The sequence below is a fragment of the Anser anser genome (genome assembly GCF_964211835.1).
Source record: "Anser anser genome assembly, chromosome: 1".
NCBI classification, from domain to species: domain Eukaryota; kingdom Metazoa; phylum Chordata; class Aves; order Anseriformes; family Anatidae; genus Anser; species Anser anser.
The window spans coordinates 190,436,067-190,455,772 of NC_139720.1; the positions used below are offsets into that span (position 1 = coordinate 190,436,067).

General features: G+C 37.1%; 1 protein-coding gene across 9 annotated transcripts in view; it reads right to left on the reverse strand.

The window, feature by feature from the left end:
• PAN3 (poly(A) specific ribonuclease subunit PAN3) overlaps positions 1-19,706 on the reverse strand; it is an 80,258-nt gene that overhangs the window by 7,820 nt on the left and 52,732 nt on the right. For 6 of the 9 annotated variants that reach the window (XM_083849580.1, XM_083849582.1, XM_083849578.1 and 3 more), the window contains 7 exons: positions 18,624-18,785; positions 18,242-18,358; positions 18,055-18,156; positions 9,703-9,868; positions 9,186-9,273; positions 3,238-3,377; positions 2,199-2,328 (listed from right to left, as the gene is read on the reverse strand). In XM_083849580.1, the coding sequence (XP_083705706.1) occupies positions 2,199-2,328; positions 3,238-3,377; positions 9,186-9,273; positions 9,703-9,868; positions 18,055-18,156; positions 18,242-18,358; positions 18,624-18,785 (905 nt within the window). The other 3 variants (XR_014588451.1, XM_083849585.1, XM_083849584.1) reach the window with 3 other exon arrangements.

A 19,706-nucleotide genomic window follows, 5' to 3' on the forward strand; every position in this document is an offset into this window, starting at 1 on the left:
CATTTAGGTTACTGTAAAGTGTTGCATCTTAACCTAGGTTGCATTACACTATGGATTAATCTTCCGTTTAAATAAAGCTCCTCAAGGCTGGCAGGGAAAAAAGATTCTCTCCTGATATTTTTCATATTCTCCAGTGGCCCAGCTCTCCGGTGTTATTCATGCTAAACTGCATCTCACTTCATGCATGATCATATTGATTTCAAATGAATTCAGTCTGGAGTAGATTACTGTGCACAGCTGGGTAAATAAAATAGGTCAAGGTGATAATAGCTTGACCTCAGACAGTCTACGGGTTTGCAAGATTTTTTTTCTCAGTCTAAAAAACACACAGCAGAACAGCTTGTACTTCAAGCGAAGCTGCACTTAGAAGTTGACAGAAAAGACTTACCTTGTCCAGCTAGCAGAGGTCTACACAACCTCCAAATAATTTTTTGGCATGTGCCCAAACACACAAAAGCCAGAAACACGTGTGTGTGAATGCTACAGCCTTGCAGATTCCAAGTCAATGGTGATAAAGTTGAATACCAACACTGGCTCTAAGGCTCCAAGTGGCCTTTCTGCAGGCTTGGTAGCCTGTAGGGCAGGGGATTCTTCTACAGACTGGATTAGAGGACTTGAAAACTGAGGCTTTGCATACTTGAGTGCTGTGACATGTAGATGATAGAAATATTAAGGTGAAGAAGGAAAAGGACAGAGTAATGGGGTCACTGCCACGTGAAATGCAAATAACAATATTCATGGCTTCAAGAGTAGTAAAGTTATTAACTACATACAAACCATTTCAGGAATTAGAAGCCCTTAAGCTGCACATGACTGCATGCTTGGAGAATATGATGAAAGAACATACATACAAACATCGTTCTAACGTTCTTTGGAGCAATGATGAAGAGAGGGTATATGGCTATATCTAAGTGATACTGTAGGTCTGATGGTATGGAATATGTGACAGTGCAACCAAGTTATAGTATGATAGTTAATCAACAACTGCTATTTATTGCTGCTAGATAAGCAGCTACTGCCAAACTATGGGCTATGCAACAACTTGGATTTGTGGTGGCTGTGCTCACCTACAATTGAAAAGCAACTGCTATAAACAACCTGACTGAAAATGCACACTCCTTAATGCTGATTACAGGACAATCTCAATTTTTGAGATGGGAAGAGGCCCAGCTACCCAAATTTGTGCAGGCATCTTGGGCCACCTTGACAAGAAGTGATCCTAAACACCTTCAGAGTAGGAGCAGTGGTTGACTATTAATAGGAAGAGTAAACACCTGTCAGGCATCCAAAGTAGACACCAACCTGCTTTACATCTCTTCGCTTCAGAAAGATTTCCTTATCTTTCACTAAGGATGGAAAAGCAGGTTTCCAACAAGTCTATCATGGAAAAGTTAACAGTACCAGTTCACCAGAATCCTTTCTACTGCCTTTTCAAATATGCTTATCTGGAGCATATAAGGGAAAGGAGTTGCAAGACTTAAATCCTTAGAAACGTAGTACACTAGCCTACACAAATCTTCAGTAATATGAAAGCCTTCTGCAACGTATCGCAGTCATGTTAGAAAATCCTATGATCAGTGGCTTCTGATAAGCAGACAAGATGAAGCTCAAACCCTTTCCTGCTGAACAAATACACACTAACACAGGACAAAGTACATATTTCCTTTGTAGCTAGCACTCAATACAGTGACTGAACTTGATAGACTAACCAGACCCATACAGCAAAAGGTGCATGTTTCAGGGAAACTGAGGATCACAACCTTTACTTCCACAACCATTCGTTTGGAAAGGAATGAGATAAGTAAAGTGGCACTGAAATCTAAATCTAAGAATTTGAAGAAAGCATTTGTTGCTCTATAACCTCTAACTCAAGCTAGATGATCTAGTGTGAGATGACATATAGTGTAAACCAGAATACTGCTTTTTAACCATTCAGTAAAGAAAATCGTTTCCTAGGATTGCTGGTTGAACATAAAGATGCTACCTAAAGTTAAAGGCCAGCCAAGCACTTTCTAAAACTAGTGGTTCTTAGAACTTTTGGACTTTCAGTACCTTGCACTCAGAGTTAAGACTGCAAGCAGCTTACTTGGGTTGCTAAACAAACAAAAGAAAAAGTACCTAGAAAACATTCCCCCTTAAAGTAGAGCTGTAGGAATACCAACTATACGTCTTCCTGTACGAATTACCAAATTATTTACCTTTGCAAGGTCTTCCTCTATAACATCATTTCTCATTTGAGCAGCATCCAACTGAGTATAGAATCGCGCACCAATCATAGGCATGATATCATTTACACTGCGAAGCCTGTTTTGGTCAGTCAGCAAATACCTGCCAAAATATCCCCACCCCCAAAAGATTACTTAAACATGCTGCAAGTGCCAGAGTTCGTCCTATTATGATTTTACAACTATTGACCCTAACGTCTATTTAATATGAGTTGACAATTTGTGTTTTATTAAAAAGATATTAACGAAGAAAACATTTGTGTTAATTTACTTCTACGTTTCCAGACAGTTATTTGTATTAGCTATGATTGTGCCTTCATGAACTTCTTAGTTCACTCCACTCAAACATTAAGAGCATACCTGAAAAGAAGGAAGGATGCAAAGATTCAGATTGTCATGCAATTGTTTTTCAAATGAGAGAGGGGACAGATTTCTCTACTTTCCCCTCTTAGGCTGCAAGAGCAGAAATAATGACTGTACTAAAGAACACCCCAAAATAATACACGACTAAGAAAAGCTAGTGTTCAAGTCTTTGGTCAAAAAGGAAATGTGCCTATTCTTTAATATCTTCTGAAACTGTGAAAATGTGAGATAAGACCAGGATATTGCTGTGGTAGATAACAGGCAAGAAACCCAGTACTGAAGATTACTTATAAGGCTTGTGTGGCAGTGTGTTTCTTTTTTTTTGTTGTTGTTGTTTTTCATTTGGGGTGTGTGTTTGCTTTGTATAGTTCTTTAAAGTTGAATAGCAATTTCTTAGTGGGAGCTTTAACAACACTCTAATAAAGCAAGGGCACTGATTTTTATTAGATACACCATAAAAATACACATTATGTAAATTAACTTTAAAGATAACGATAATGCACTGGCTATGCAGACATTCAATGACAGTTGTATCTTATTCGCATCTGAAAATATTATTTTGACTTTTTCATCTGTATGTTAATTTCCTTTAAAATATGTATTTTTATTTTTTTTAAACATTGGCAAATAAATGTAGTAGCAAACTTACAAAATCAGATTCTTCAGATCAGAGGAATAGTTGATTGTCACCAGTTCCATTGCTTTCTGCAAATTCTCTCTCTGAATTCCTGATAAAGAATTGCACGCCAAAGCCAACACAACTTTCCCCAGGGAGATCAGATCTGCTTGCTAACAGGGAAAACATGCACAGATAAGATTCATAGTATAGATAAATATTACCTACAGAACTAGATGGAATTTAAAGAGATCATTCTTCAGTAACCTTTGAAGGACTTGAGCAACTGAAGTGCTATAGTTCAATACAGCTGTCCAAGTAGTTAAAAAGTACAGAGGATAATTTGTCCTGATCTCCTGTTTGATAGCTAAGAGTTTCAAGATAGTATATTTACCATTGAATGCTTGAAATTCACTTATTTTAGCTTAATGATAGTACCAGAGCAAAATCTTCTGCACTGAGCAGAAGCTCTACACAAAGAGATTCTCCTAACCCCTCATGCACTGAGCACTTGCTGCTGAGGAATCAAGTAGTTGGTAGCAAATTGCACAAGCCTTCTCAACACAAGACACAGAAATACGTATCAGGGCTTATTCATTAAAACAGAAACATGTCCTACTGGAACCTAGCAGCTCATGTTTTTGTTTTAACAAACAGATCATAGATTTTCATCTCTAATGGCCCATGTGAAAAGATAGGAACTGCTTGAAGTAACTAGACAGGAACAGACCTGTAAGGCTAACAACTGGAGTGGCATCCCATTTTGTGAAGAAATCCTTAGCATTACAAATCACTTTTCTTACAGTAAAGCTTCTCTTTAAAAAAAAATGCTGCATAGACTTTGTCACAACAGAAAATTCTGCTCATTTTGATTTTACAGGTAGAAGGACAGCCACAAGAAGTTACTGTGAAAAGCTACACCAGACTTGAAGTCACCTCTGAGAGCAGAAGCTTAATTTAGTAGCAGACAGTACTATTCATAGCAAAAGCTGCCTGATTCTCCCTATAGAAAGTCTTTCAGGTGCACGTAACTTGGCCAAACTTGAAACATTTGCAGCTTTCCATATTGGATGCCTGCTTCAGACTGCATTTAAGAGTCAGATTTCCTGACTTTCCTCTTAGAAAAGATATTTTTGCAAAAGCTAAAAGGTGAATGCTATTATTTGTTGTGAATGTCAACTCCATATTCTGGAGGAAAGATGGGATGTTTTGCAAAGAACATTGTCACACAGGGAGTATACCTGCTGTCGTTTCTGTTAGGAAGGTCGACAATTTGGCAGCACAGAAACATTAAAAGTTCTGTTTAGAATTTGGCAGCTAAAACTTTAGGAAATTCCTGAGATGGTGGATATGCCACGGCCCCTCACAGCTGTTCCACCCAGAGGGGTAGGTAGCCGTGTTTGCTGCTTCCTTTGGCTGCGGCAGCTGAACAGAGTTTCTTTCCCTTCGGCCACATCTTCCAGATGTTGAGGCACTGAGTAAAGAACATGTTTCCAGGTCTCTGAATGTCCCTGCTGTTTCTGTATCAACTGCTAATGTATGATTAAGCAGCACAACTTAAACACGGATAAGCAACGTGACAGAAATTTAAAAACATGGAACAGGGCAGTCATTAATGAAGACAGAAACAGGATGAGGAAAATAGGACAGAAATAAAGACAATGTGTGGAGAAGATGGGATTGGCATTTGTTAGACTTGACTTCCTAAGGAACTAGGAATTCCAGAGCATCAGTATTGCTTTGTACTTTGGCAAAGAGAAATGAAAGAGACCAACAAACCCCATCTTAGTGGGAACCTACTTGCTTCCACTACCAAGTACAGACAGTTTGAGCAGCAGATGACACTGCTGTTGTACAAAACAGAAGAACCTTGCTGATAAGGTATCTGTACTGAGACACCTTCACCCAGCACAATGGTATTTTTGTTATTTTGTTTCCAAAAGACTTAAGAGAAATATGGAAGTATTTGTATTAACCTTATCTTCTTTCTGCAGTCTCCTACTTAGCACCTTCCAACTTTTAATAATTGTTACGTAGGTATCTTATATAAATTCTTATCACCACCCAACACTGACTAATATAACCAAAACATAAAAATTAAGGAAAGACCCTATGGAGAAATAGTCTCTTTACATAGCTGCTTTCATAATACAGATTGCATTAGATTTTAAAAAATGGTTGAGAAAGAGGTCTACATTAGCTTCAGCTAGGAAATTCTAAATTCAGACTTTTTTTTTTTTAAGTTTTCTTTATTTTGCAAAGTACATCTAACAGAAAAATGGGCAGAGATAATACAACACACCAATGCAGCCTCAAACACACAGTTCCAGTTACAGCCAATGCTTAAGTTGTGTTTTGGTTGAAAAATGGTTTGGATTCATCCTGTTAATTTTAGGAACTTAACTTGAAGTTACTCAGTTAAGAGTCTGATCAACTGAAGATCTCTGTATTCCACAGGACAATTCAGATTTTAAGCAAGCTGAATCACTCTCTGAAGATGCCTCACTACTCACTCTGACAGCTAAAACCCTGAAATAAAGTGCTATTACAATGTCCAGTGTACGAAATTTTACAAGAGCACAAAGGTACACAGATTTTTTTCTTCTTGTGTCTGATTAGATAATGGAATGGACATCTGGATTTATAGAATTCAGATTCCTATTTCAGAAGGGATCGAACTGCCATCCACTGACAAACTCTATCCGTGCAGACAAGGTAAAACATCCCAGAAGCTGAAGCACACCATCTTTCTGTAAGGAAAAATGCCATATATTCCTATTAAGTCTTACCCTCCTCTCTGAAAAAACTCATTCAGATCTTGCTGCTTCAAGGCAGAGGAAGTTTAAAGGACACACATGAACTGCTAGACTTCTTTGAAGCAGGGATACTAGAAATAAGGAGTATTCCTGAAGTAGCTTTACCAGTTCAAGGTACACATCAAATATGATCATTTCTCTGCTTACGCTCCATGTCATGCTTTTCACATATTTAAGGATCACATGAGCCATTAGCTTGCCAGAAGACTTTTGCTATGGTAACTATCAACGGTGACTATTAAAATCATACTAAGTCAATTCACAACTTCAAAGAAAGCTACTACACTTCTTAAGTACAGGTTGCCTTTTGTTCAAAAATGTACCTTGAATGCAACTAATGACCATTTAATTAGCAATTCAATTAGTAATAACTGTAACCTGTAACAACCTTTCTTTTTTATCTCCTGAAAAACTTTGCAAGTAAGGATTGCATCACCATCATCTAGGGTCATTGATGGAAATATAAAGTAGCATTAGACTAAAAAATAGCCTCAAGGAGATACCCTCAGAAACAGCCCCCTTCATTAACGGTTTCCCTGTTATCAAATGAATTTTAAATATGTCAGTGAGCAATTTAAAAATTAATTGAATAGGTATTCTTCCTGCATTTTAGTGTTAAAAAGATCCACGCTCCTGTGCCAAAAGCCCTCAAGATATATGAGCATTTTATACAGTTGGCTTCATCAGCTAGACATGTAAGCTAGTCAAATAAATCAGTTTTTTGACAAGATCCATTTTCCATAAGTTCTTTGAAGCTGACACTTTGTTTATCCTGTTCCAGTGCTGTGCTTGGATCAGTATCAGCTCAATCACTAATTCTGTAGATTTGCCTACCCTTTTAAGCACTGGAATTGTACTTAAGTCCCTCCAAGTTCCTAAATTATTTATTAATTTTGAAGTCAACATCAAGACTTTAGATGCCTCTTCTGCTAGTTTCTTTAAATCTGGGGAGGTGTATGTGAAAGTTATTTTGGTTTACTACATTAAAAGCATTAACTTTGAGCAAATGTAACCTTACAGCCCTTGTTAAATCAATACAACCTATGTTTTCTCTTCATTTCATACGGAGAGAACTTCATTTCATTTTGTTCCAAATACAAAAGTATTTATTAAACCCTTCTATTGTTTCCTGCATCACCATTTACACTTTTACCACCTGAATCTAGTAACTGACACGTGACTTGAAGATTCGGGGGAGGGAGGCAAGATGGGGAAGGAATTTCTATAGGTTTAAGCATCTTGTTTTCAATGTAAGTGTCCATTCATATTTCATTTATATATTTTTACTTTCCTTTATTGTTGCCTTTAACTCTTAAATGATCATGTAAACTAACATGTTTAACACAGATTCTGAAAAACAGACTGAAGAACAATTGCAACAGCCCCTCTCTGTTGTGACCAAACTCTTTCCTATCTATGTTAACAATGGGAAATAGCCAGAAAGTGACAAATGCTAACAAAAATACCTTCCTCCACTGAAGACAGCAACAAGGAAATGCATATTAGCTGGGCAGTAAACCAACAGATAACCTACATTTTTTTACAGTCCCGGAGGAATTCAGGAACTGGGTCATGGATCAAGAGGAAAAAGGACAAGCTGCAGCTGTTATTTTGTAGTGTTATCTGACTAGGGCAAACAAAGGTAGAGTGTGATAAACGGCTTCTGAATTTCAAGGAATTAACTCAGTCCAGAATCTCTGAAGGAACAAAATGGATTGTGAAAGTCTAGCCTTTCTAGAGGAAGCAACAAAAAGGAGGTAATGCAATGTTTTCTAACTCCAGTGTACATCTTCCACACAGAAGAGTACTTCTCAAGAGTACTTCTCTACTGGTTTAGTGGTAATACTTGAACAATTTGGATAATAAGAATGAATAAAGCATGCAAAAAAAACGTGTATCTAAGCAAAACTAGGTGTTAAGCAAGTTAATTGCCAAATGTTGGGCTGCTATGGTGCTAAACGCTTCTGACAGATTGGCATACCTGCAAGTATTTTCAGATTTGTACCTCCAAGTACGTTAAATGTTTTGCTTTAAAATTACTTGAATGTCATAATATCTCAGAAGGATCTCTTCTCTTGTTGCTATTAAAGTAAATTTAAGGAATTTAGATCATAATCTCACCACAGTTTTAGGAATGGAATCCCTCACTTACATGCATCCCTATATTCTCTCAGTTGTTTTCTATTAAATTATTACCACAAGCCCATTGACGTGTAGCTGGTGGGGCATGGGAAGGATCCTTTGATGTCCTACCAGAAGTACACTAAAAATTGCTTTAGTGTATTATTTTAAAAAGCTGGTATGTTCTAGGACGAGGTCTCCAATAAGCTAGTTTCTGCCTGGCCAAAGTTCAAACATTTCATTTATTACTGGAAGACTCTGAATGAGCAATTTTCTCACAGTGAATAAGCTCAATTAATGAAAATAAATTAAATCCAACTCCCTACTGTAGTCTTTCACTCCCAGTATGGACAGGGTACGTGATGACTGCTGAAGCAATGTACTTTACCCTGAGGGGAAGTTAGGGAAAGAGGCACTCCTGTACACAGTGATGCTCCAGATGACTGTGGAACAGTTTTTGTTAAGTCTAAAGGGATTCTTCTTAATTCACGAATTATGCAGAGTCCACACTTCAGAGAACGCCAGGAGAGCACGGAAAAACTAGGAGCCTAAAATAAAGATACACTCGAATCTTTTAGGAGTGAGGAGAAGGCCTAAATGCAGATATTTTAAAAAGATCTCTTCCTCCTCTGTTTACAGTCATTCATCACTTAATTATTTGTTAAAACAAAGGAGAAAGAGCAAACACTGCTACTGAAACATTTTCTGATCTCTATCACTAAATATAAGATATTTCTTCCTCTTTCTTTAGAGATCTGTGATTCCAACCATTTCTGACTTCAGTTTGTTAAATACTAACAGTTTGACCTGTTCTGTGAGTTTGCTGAAGTTTCAGAAGCAGAAGATAGCAAAATGAGCTTTCACATTTCTAAATTACAAACGAATTCAAACAAAGATCAAATCAGGAATAAAAAAATAGTTATTTAGAGATAGTTATATCAGACTACAATTCAACTAAAATATTCATCTTCCAAAAGGAATCACATTAGTTTTCTGTACTCTCCGTGCCAAGACACCAACTTCAACAGAGCACTGTTGTCTTACCTGAAACTGAGCCATTAACGCCAGTGGATTATTTTGACTGTTGTCAAATGTTAAAACATCAAAGATTCCAACACAATTAACTCGTAACCTTTAGGAACGAGAAAAAAGGAAGAAGTGTCACTAAGTTTTGCTGTTTACTCCATTTTCCCCTAATATTCATAATGTTGATCATGCTTTAATACAACAAAAAAAGTTGTCTTAGTATTTAACAAACTATTATGAAGCAGAAAATACTGATTTTACTGTTTGATATAGTGCAACAGCCACCCTTGTATTACAAATAAATCAATAAGTTTCTAAACTGGCAGTGGTGGATCTCAACAGTACGTTGAAGATAGTGCATAAGTCTTCCTGAAATGTGTTTAAATAGAACTTTACAAGTTCTAGCACATTTTCAACTGACATGAGACATTAATAGAACTTTTTAATTAAGACTTATTTTGCTAAAAAGCTGCATGGTCAACAGCTATCATGAACGCAGACCACAGCATACAGTGAAAATGAATCCTTTCATTACCTTGTTTTGCCAGTTACTAGAATCTTTGTTGGATCCATAACTCGGCATGCTAATCCTGCTGTATGAATGGTCCGTAAGGCAGAGCTGAGCTGCACAATATATGCCCATATCAACGACTCTGGAAGCAATCCCGCATGCTGCCGTGGTAGAGGTCCATCATGCTGACCTGGAGGGAAACGACTGTAAGCATCAACACATAGCTACTACATAAAATTAAACTTAGAACATATTGAATTATACAGTTAATTGACATACTCCTTTCATTGAGCTTTTAATCAACAGTCCTCAAAAAGACAGATACCTATTGTGCTACAATGGGTTTTGTTTAATTTTTTTAGAAGGACAACGAACTTTGAAACACTGCAAACTCACTGGACGTTACTATTTTCATTCTTATGTTCAGGAAAACTATGCTGATTTTTAAGTTTAGGATGAATATTCACCACAATAAGAACACCAGTTAAAAATTCCAGGTATTGCTGAACTGGAATTGTACATATCTGAGAAGTAAAAATACTAGTATTGTGAAAAAAACAAGCATATATCAGAGCAACTGCAACAGATCCTGTTTCGTCTCCTTTACTGTAGGAAAGTACAGAAGTCAAACATTCTACATCTGATAAAACAGGGAAATGCAACAAACTAGTTTCAAACTACATGAGCAGAGTGGAAGATTTTGTGGCTAAACATCATTGAACACAACTTTATCCATCAGCTGTAATCCACCTCACTGACAAGTCATCACTCTATGCGACTTTTAATGGGCCATCTGAAAGCAATACAGACCCTGATTTCTAAATGGTATTGTAGTCATCCTTTCTAAAGTAAAACTAATTATTTGCAAACACCCAAATTCCACACTGCAAATTGTTTCCCAGTAACACTAAGCCATAGATAAAAAAGACATAGATAAGAAATGTTATTTTTCACTAAGATGCCTTTAATACAAAGTTGTTACAGTTTGCATAGCACAAATCTCAAAATATATCAAAACCAAAATTCCTCTCCAAACATGTTACTTGTTGTTTTTTTCCCCCCTCAACAGCGCGTCCATATCCATGCACTTTCTTAAAATAAGTTTGTGTGCATGTTTATGTGCCCCTGCATGGGTACACACACTTGTCAAAAAATGAAATATTACTGAAAGCTTTACTTAGAAATTTTACTAGTTTGGGGTAATGGGCTGAGGATATTCCCAGCTTTAAAAAAAACACTAGTTCATTTTGCAGGTTTAAGGTGCTTTGGTTTAGATTATAAAGGTCAAGACAGTCTCCTTTAAATAGCATCAAGCCTGGCATGTCTACTGAAGGCTGAATATAATGAGATATTCTTCGTGTCTTTTTTTCTGGCCTCCTGATGAATCATTATGCAAATCACTTCCCACAAACCAGCATACCAGAAGTCTCACGTAGCAAACTCCCCCAGCCCCCATGATTCCCTCTTCAGCATGAGAAAATTATAAGATGTGAGACGTAAGTTCCTGTATTAATCAAGTCTTTTCTTCTAACCATTAGTTGCTATAATAGAGTACACTCTACTTCTGGTAAACAGCAACACGTGATATGTTTAGCAGGAATAAATATGTAACCGTCTTACGAACATGTATGTATAAAATAAATATGTGCAGAACAGAACTGTTGCTATAACACTCTGAAGAGAAAAAAGCCAGAACTTCAGGGTTATTTTTCTGCATGTGTTTAAGAACACTCGCCCTTTGATTTCCAGATTAAAGGCAACGTAACCAAAAGAACATTCAAAAAAAAGCTGGGAGATCACACCTTCTTTCTGTCAATGAGAAGATCTCAGTTAAGTACAAGAAGGACATCGAGGCCCTGGAGAGTGTCCAGGGAAGGGCTCCAAAGCTGGTGAAGGGCCTGGAGGAGAAGTCCTGTGAGGAGCGGCTGAGGGCACTGGGGTTGTTGTGTCTGGAGAAGAGGCTCAGGGGAGACCTCATTGCTCTCTGCAGCTACCTGAAAGGAAGCTGTGGGTCGGCCTCTTCTCACAGATAACTAGTGATAGGACTTGCAGGAATGGCCTCAAGTTGTGCCAGGGGAGGTTTAAGTTAGAAATTATGAGACATTTCTTCTCAGAAGGAGCAGTCAGGCATTGGGACGGGTTGCCCAGGGAGGTGGTGGAGTCACCGTCCCTGAGGGTATTCAAGGAGAGGCTTAGGGACATGGTTTAGTAGGCGACATTGGTGGTAGCAGCATGGTTGGACCAGATGATCTTGGAGGTCTTTTCCAACCTTAATGATTCGAGGATTATTTTACTACTGGAAAGAGTTGCTTGTGGCTACAGCTAAATCTAGGCTGCTACTTTCAGGCTGGTCGGCTGCAGCCTTCATTCCCCTATGCTAAAGGTACTAGTTAAAACACTAGAAAAATCAGTTTGAAATGCCCTCTTACGTATCTATCTGCTCAAAACAACTAACATTAAAAGCAGTCCAGTTTGCAGCAATGCTGGTTATGAAATATGCCCCTGAAGGCCTACCAGGCCTGCTACAGATGGCAATTTAGCAACGACCCAAGGAGATTAGACCCAAAAGCTCACTGTGCAGGTAAAGCACACAGCTAAAAGCTTATCAAAAAGTGCTAAACAAGTTGAAAAAAATGTAACAAGAACATTAAGGAAAAGTTACAAACATGATCAAAATTGTTAGCCCAAAAAGTGGTATTTTAGAGGTTCATGGCTAATTTTAAGGAGACTTCCCACCCCAGGTTGAACCCACAGCCACAAACTTGCAGAGTTTCAGATTATCTCCTTCCTCTGGTGCAGGACAGACTTGCTTCTGTCACAGCTTTCACCTCTGAGATGCAGTAAATAAACGCTAATGGAGAAGATTAAAAATGTAAGAACTGCCATTCCAAAAACATGGGTAGTCCATTATCTTCCTTCTTACATTAAAATGAACTCACTGCCTCTTTTTTTTTTTTTAAATTCAGTGTTATGATGTTCTCAGCTGAATAAGATGTGCAGCATACGCTTAGCACTGGTGTTTTTTTTTTTTTTAAAGAAAAAAGGACATCAAAATGAAGTGCAGTTACCCAATACAAGGATGACGCTAGGTATAGTCCTGGGACAGGAAGGAAGAGCTGGGACCCTTAGCAGTAGGACCTGTTTTACATACTCACTCAGGAACATGGCCACAAAGCATGCTAACACACCCTGTTCTCATCAGACATTTATGAAAAATCAGAAGTACAATGAAAGATTTAGCTGATCACCAAATTGAACCTGTCAGGCCTATAAATCAGTCTTTTACATTTAGAACTGTGAATTTAGAGTTTTAGTGTTCCTTGGCTATAACACTGGAAGTAAGATACATGCAGTAGCTTTCCTTTCTGCCCCCTTCTCCAGGGAAACCTAGGCTTTGGTTTTACATTTCCCAATTTTCAGAGTACAGAAAGGTTCTGAAATACTAATGCAGCACTACAATCCGTAGGAAAAAAATGAAGATAGCAAAAACTTGATTCGACTTGGAAAGAGTTGCAGCTTTTGGCAGAGGTATTTTAGGATAATTGTTCCATATTTTCCTTCAAAAAAGCTGAAAATTGAGCAAAACAGTGTTTACACAGTATCTAAAAGTAGTACTTCTAGATTTTGGTTAGCTTCATGCTCTCAATAGGATATGAAATGTTTTCATCATCCTTGTTTTTAGAAGGTTTGTAGATACAGGAGCAATATCATGTTGATTTTAAATATTCATATATGCTTCCTGCTTATCATAGTCCAAGTACACAATTCATTTTAAATTGAAGAGGTATTTTCTGAAAAAATGCTCAGTGACTGGGGATGCAAGGTTACAAAGTCCACATTTCTGCATTAAACACTATTATTAATAATGTATTCAAAGGAAATCAAGGTCCAGAAAGCTTGCCTACATTTGTTAGAAAGTATTCAACTTATTCAACTGCCATAAAGCAGAATCTGTGGTGCTGAAAACTACTATTACGCGCATGCACACCATGATTAATAACTCAGTGTTTTTAATAAACAGACCAAAGGACATACAGGGGCATGCTCATCTCTGACACTAACACCTCAAAAAACTCATCAGGACAAAGAAAATACCTAACTAGCAGCAATATGGAGTTACTGTTTATTTGCCAGGATTTTCTAGCTATTAGCTTTAAAATACATGCATTCAGAATGTGGTTTAGTTATTGGATGGTTAAGAAAAAAGGGTTTCAGGACCTTTGGGTTAATTTCCTAAACTAAAAGAGAACAGCATTTCTGCAGAGATAAATGTATTAACATGTACTATAATCAGAAACAGAAATACCAGAAAGGTGGAGAAAACACAAGTTCTAGAACAACAGATTTAATGCTAAGTTTAGACTCTTGATAGAAATGAAAACGTCTTGAGGAAATATGATGAATGAGAATTAAAAAGGAATTATTCAAATAAATGTATTCCAAGTTAACTGCAAAAAAAAAAAGATTACGGATTTTAAAACTTGTGAACATTTAGTTGAATATTACAGAACAGCATCAGATTACCACACTATGACCTGGAGAAGGAATATTTCATTACATAAAGAACTCTACAAAAAAATAAATTGTATAGAATTCAGAAATGAAGACATTTGCTTACAGGTGTTTAGAATAAAAATAAACGTAAGCTGCTGCTAATTTTTTCCATGCAAAATTCCCTCCAAAGAGGTACTGTAACAGGATCTGCAAATATCATGGCAAAAAGAAAAAACCCAAGACTGTTCACACTGACACCAAAAGTGACATGCAAGACAGCCACATTAAAAAAAACAAACAACATAATCCTCAGCCTTTAACCGTCAAAGTCTAGTGTTGCCAACTGGAGTGTTCAACATAAATAAGGTTGCATACCTGAAATCAAATTCTCTGAGATCACTGATCAGGTTGGCAGCGTTGTGCCTCCTAAAACCTTAAAAGCAATTGCACTAATCTGGGCCTCATGCTGCAGAGTACCCAACTTCCATCCATTCCCCTGCTTCTCTTGGATGTCTCCTCTAGGCAGGCAGACGGCCAAGAAATTCTGTGAGGTGATGGAGAAAGGATCCATGAAAGCAGGCAATTCCGAGAAATCAAGTATGCAATCTTATTTTTCTCTCTTAAATTGCTCCTTCTACTGAGGATCAGACTAGAAAGCACAAGTTACCAAAAAAGAAAGGCCAGAGCAAAGATGTGCAGAAAGATTTGGCAAAATTGGTGAACTGCAGGGGATTTTTTTTTCTAAATTAAAAAAAAAAGACTGGAAGAGCCACAGGCAGGAGAGAGTTATCAGAACTTAGTGATATTCAAGGAGGATGCAATAGTATGTTTTAATGAAACACGACTTTCTCCTGGCTGAAAAGAAATTGATGCCTTATTTTCCGTTTCAAAGACTATCCCTACCTAAAGAAGAAATTTGCACTGCGTCAAATAGGTAGCCCACTAGCCTGCTTCAATGACATACGCTAAAATCAAAACAGTAGCTCACAATAAATAACAGATCATGAACACAGAATATTTCGCTATCTTCCAGTGTTTTGCAGCTCTGAGACTTCCTGATGGTCTTTGCAGTTAACAATTCTCAAATTATTTCTCTTCTGTGAGTAAGAATACTTTACCCTTGAACCCATTCAAATGTCCACAATAGCTAGCGACAAATTTATACGACTTAATTATTTTTACCCAGGTTTTGAATTTGCTGCCTGGCTAGCTTCGTTTCATTTGCCAGTCCCTAGTTTTTGTATTGAAAGAAACAGAAAACAGCTGCTGCTTATTTTATTTTCCCCGATGATTTTCAGACACCTACCATATTCCAGTTATTTTCAACCCCATCTTCCTCTCCCATCTTCAAGAGCAGGAAAAGTACTATTCCATTTTGCTGTTCTTTGTACTGATGCTATTCCATGTCTTTGATTACCCCTGTCACCTTTGAACTTTTTTTATTCCTTCATTTCAGTCAAAGTGGCTAAAGTTGACCACAACTACAGGTATTAAATCTGTGATACAACCACATCTTAATTACAGCATCTTCTATTTCATCATTTACTCTTTTCTTAATCAACAATTCCATATCCATATTCAAGAGGACAGTATTACCTTGATCCATTTAACTATAACCCTACATCTATTTTTCAGTTGTAACAGCCACGACAGGGGTCATCAATTTATACTCAAAATTAGGATTATTTTCCCTCAGTCTCTTCACTTTACATTTATTACACTGAACTTCATCCCCTAGATTTTTGCCAAGAGTTCCAGTCCTAAAATCCTTCTGCAATCTATCACAATTGGCCTTTGTTTTTAAACAATCCAAATAACTAGGTGTTATCAGCAAATGCTGACAGAGCATTATTTACCTTCAATATGGATAAGTGAATGTGCTAAGAAATACAACTCCCAACACATTCTTGTGAGACTCCATCAGTGACCTCCCTTCACTGTGAAAGTCAACTGTTCACTCTGTTTCTTACCTTCCAACCAGTTATCAGCCTAACTGAGGACTTGTATCATCACCACTTAGTTTTGGGGTGGGGTTTTTTTGGTGGTGGTGGTGGTGGGTTTTTTTTGTTTGTTTTTAAAGAGAATGATGGATGTCATTGAAAATCCAGGATAATATCTACTGGATCTTCCTTCAAAGATCTTCAATATATTAATGAGGCATGACTGCCTTTTATAGCAGCAAAACTTATTCTCTTCCAGTGTGAGAAATGAATGTGTGCAAAATAATTTTATTATACATTTATTAATTTATCTAGAGCAGACATCAATCTTCTCTATGTAATACTCTAGAGAGGTGTAAAAACATAACAAGGACTGATCTGATTTACATGGAAATTGAAAACCACAGGTGGGAGACACTCAGAAGTCTAGTCCTGCACATAACCATGATTAACCTAGCAGTAGGCGTTCCATGTTTATCCTACCAAATGAGTTTCACATCAAGTTCACTGAATTTGTAATTACATTGTTTGACTTGCCACAAGATATGACAAGTTGATCTAGTGTTTCTTCTGTCCTGAGACATTACCACCAAAACCAATGGTGGAACCTAAGTTCCAATTTTATTTATATTAGTTCAGTGCAAAGCCAGTGTGGACTATTCAATGTACAAGGGACCTAACAAGCCTTTGAGTGTATATTCACAAGCTAATAATCCATTATACTCTGATCTACCAGATAGCCAAATGAAGTTTCCCAACCTTTGAAAGAGATTGAATTCACAAGTAAAGGCTCTAATTTCAACAGCCACAATAAAGTAGAAACCTTAGTTTTGGTTCTCTTTAACAACTCGCCACCTAAAGACAATTTAGGCAACATCTACACTAATAAACAAGGCCAGGTCACAGGCTTCATTAGTGTCCCCTCTTCATCCATATGCTAGATCTGATTTCAAGGTTGGTCCAGGTAAGAGGACATTGGGCCGTGCAAGCTCCAAGGGTACTCTCCAACCCTAAATTATTCTGTGATACTTTTCAACTGTTAGCGTGCTTTGTTCTCAGCATGGTATTGGCCTTTAACAGTTTTGGCCTGCTGCATTCCTGACAACACCTGAATTCACTCTGTGGGACTGTATGGGTCAAGAACTGGTTCTAATAACATGATTGACAGTGTACTATTTTGGAGGGGAAGAGTTTAGCCACATGGATATGAACTCCACTGGGCCACATAATATGTGGTGACAGGTTTTGCTCATTAATGTAGATGTAGCCTGAACGACTCCTTTGAAGTCAGAGCACACATCCGAAAGAAAAAAATCAGACCTACGATATGGAGCTTTTGTCAGAAAATAATATATTAGAGACTTTTTCAGTCCATTTCTTGTCTTCAACTAGTACTTCATATTTCAAAACATTAAACAAAGCGCTGCCTAAAACTAGTCCTCAGAATGCTTTACAAAAAAAAGATTTTATAATTGGAGAACACCTCAACAAACATCACACTGACAAAGCATACATCTCTTACAAAACATCTCCAGTGTCGGGTGTCATTCTGTGACAGACCAGCAATTAGGACCCAGAGCTCTTGTTTCCCAATCCCCTGTGCAAACCTGTTACCCTGCAGACAAAGAATTGTAAATTCCTTTCCAAGCTGACTTTAATTTTGCAAATGAATCGAAGTCAAATGTGACCAAGAGAAAAAGCTGTTCATTTACCTTAACTGAATAGTTTAACTCAAGGAAGAAGTTATTTTAAAAAATAGATATTCAAAAATTTCATTCAGAAATAGAAAATGAAGAAAATTCTGATCCCAACCAGATTATATAATATGGCAAAACTGATCAGCTAAAAAATTAAGATGAACAACTACTTTTGATCAGTTATTTACTAATCAAGTAGTGGGAATAGTTTACAGAAGTATTGTATGATAATGTGTTTTCCTTACCCCATTTTCTTTTTGTGAAATAGGCATCAGCACTAGGGTCATTGAAGTGTCTGCTCATCATAGTCTCTCCTCCAGCATGAAAATCATATGCAAACACAAGAGCTTAAAAATAGAAACATGTGACAATTACTAACTCAAGCATATCTAGAACAAAGTCTAAACACATCAGTCGGGGAAAAAAACTTACAATGTTCTCCAAATGCTTTAGTGGTAAACACTTCACGCAAGGTTACTATATTTGAGTGCTGAATTTTTTTCCACATGTCAACCAATACCATGCATTTTGTGTTAACAAGACGAAAACCTAGAAAAGATCAAAAACAGTTTAAAATGTAATGTTTGGGGGAAGGGGATTTTTTTCTGAACTGTCTTCTGAAATTACTGAAAAGCAATTAAACATTAAAATAAGACTTGCATGCCTAGCAGTGCTAGTCCTATGGGATCTTCTTGCTCTCTTAGGCCCCACAGAATAATTCTATCAAAGCTGTTCTGAGCTTCACATGTAGCTCAAAATATTTAAACAAAAATAGCACTGGCATTTAAAAAAATGTCAACTTAATTTTTCTCACCATGTATCCTCCGAAGGCAATATGGCAGATCATCTTTACTATTTACAGCTTTATAGCATGACGTAATGTACCCAAAGTTGCTTGTTTTCTGTATCCGATTCGGTGGTGGCAGTGGTTCTAAAGGAAAGAGGCTGTGGTAGCTGTCCACTTCCGCTGGAACTGCTAAATAAGCATACATACAGAAACATATTGGGTATCAGTTATCTTTGAAAAAAAATATTAAGAGTAGAGATTAAATTGATTATGTCACTAACACAGAAATTCTTTGCATCTCTTATGTGAATGTAAAGTTAAAATCCACTATTTCTGCTTTAATATCAATGTATGTTTCTGGAAGGGACTCCACACTGATAACTGTCCTCATAAAATAGTTACACCAAGTAAAAATCAACAATAGATGCAGAGTTTCATCTGCAGTTTTCTCACTTGCCTTAAAAATTCACCCTTCTGAATGACGTGTTGTGTTTTTTTCCCTACAAAGATTCATGGATAAGCACCAATTTCCATATAGACTTCATATCATTGTAAGAACCCTATCCACACAAAAAAAACAAACCTGAATCTTGCATTGTAACATACTGGTTTCAGAAACAGTGAGGCACACAAGATTTACAAATCAGATTAAGAGATTGCAAGAAGAGATACACTTGTACCTTAGCTGCGTTAGAAAACTAAACTGCATTTTAGACTGTATCATGATCATATTAAACACGCAGTTGAAAAGAAAGGGTACTGCAAGCAAAACAGCCTGTTTAAATATAAATTGAACAGAATCAATTGTAAGTTCTCAAAAAAAATTACAATGAATACTATGTTCCTCTTGCCTGCCAACAAGTAGTACAAAGCCTCTTTGATAAGCCAGCCAATTTGTTTTAAAACAACCAAGTTTGCTAGTATAGCATTTGAAAACACATAGTAGGCATTCCTTTAGAGGATGCATGTACAAAGTAATACAATACTGCTTTACAAAAATCTCTATTGCCTTGATGTTTATTTCTGTTTCACTAATTTTAAGCAGTCCCCATCATTTCAGAGTTTCAAACCAGAAGAAAGTTACAGAAGAAAAAAATGAATAGAAGCAAG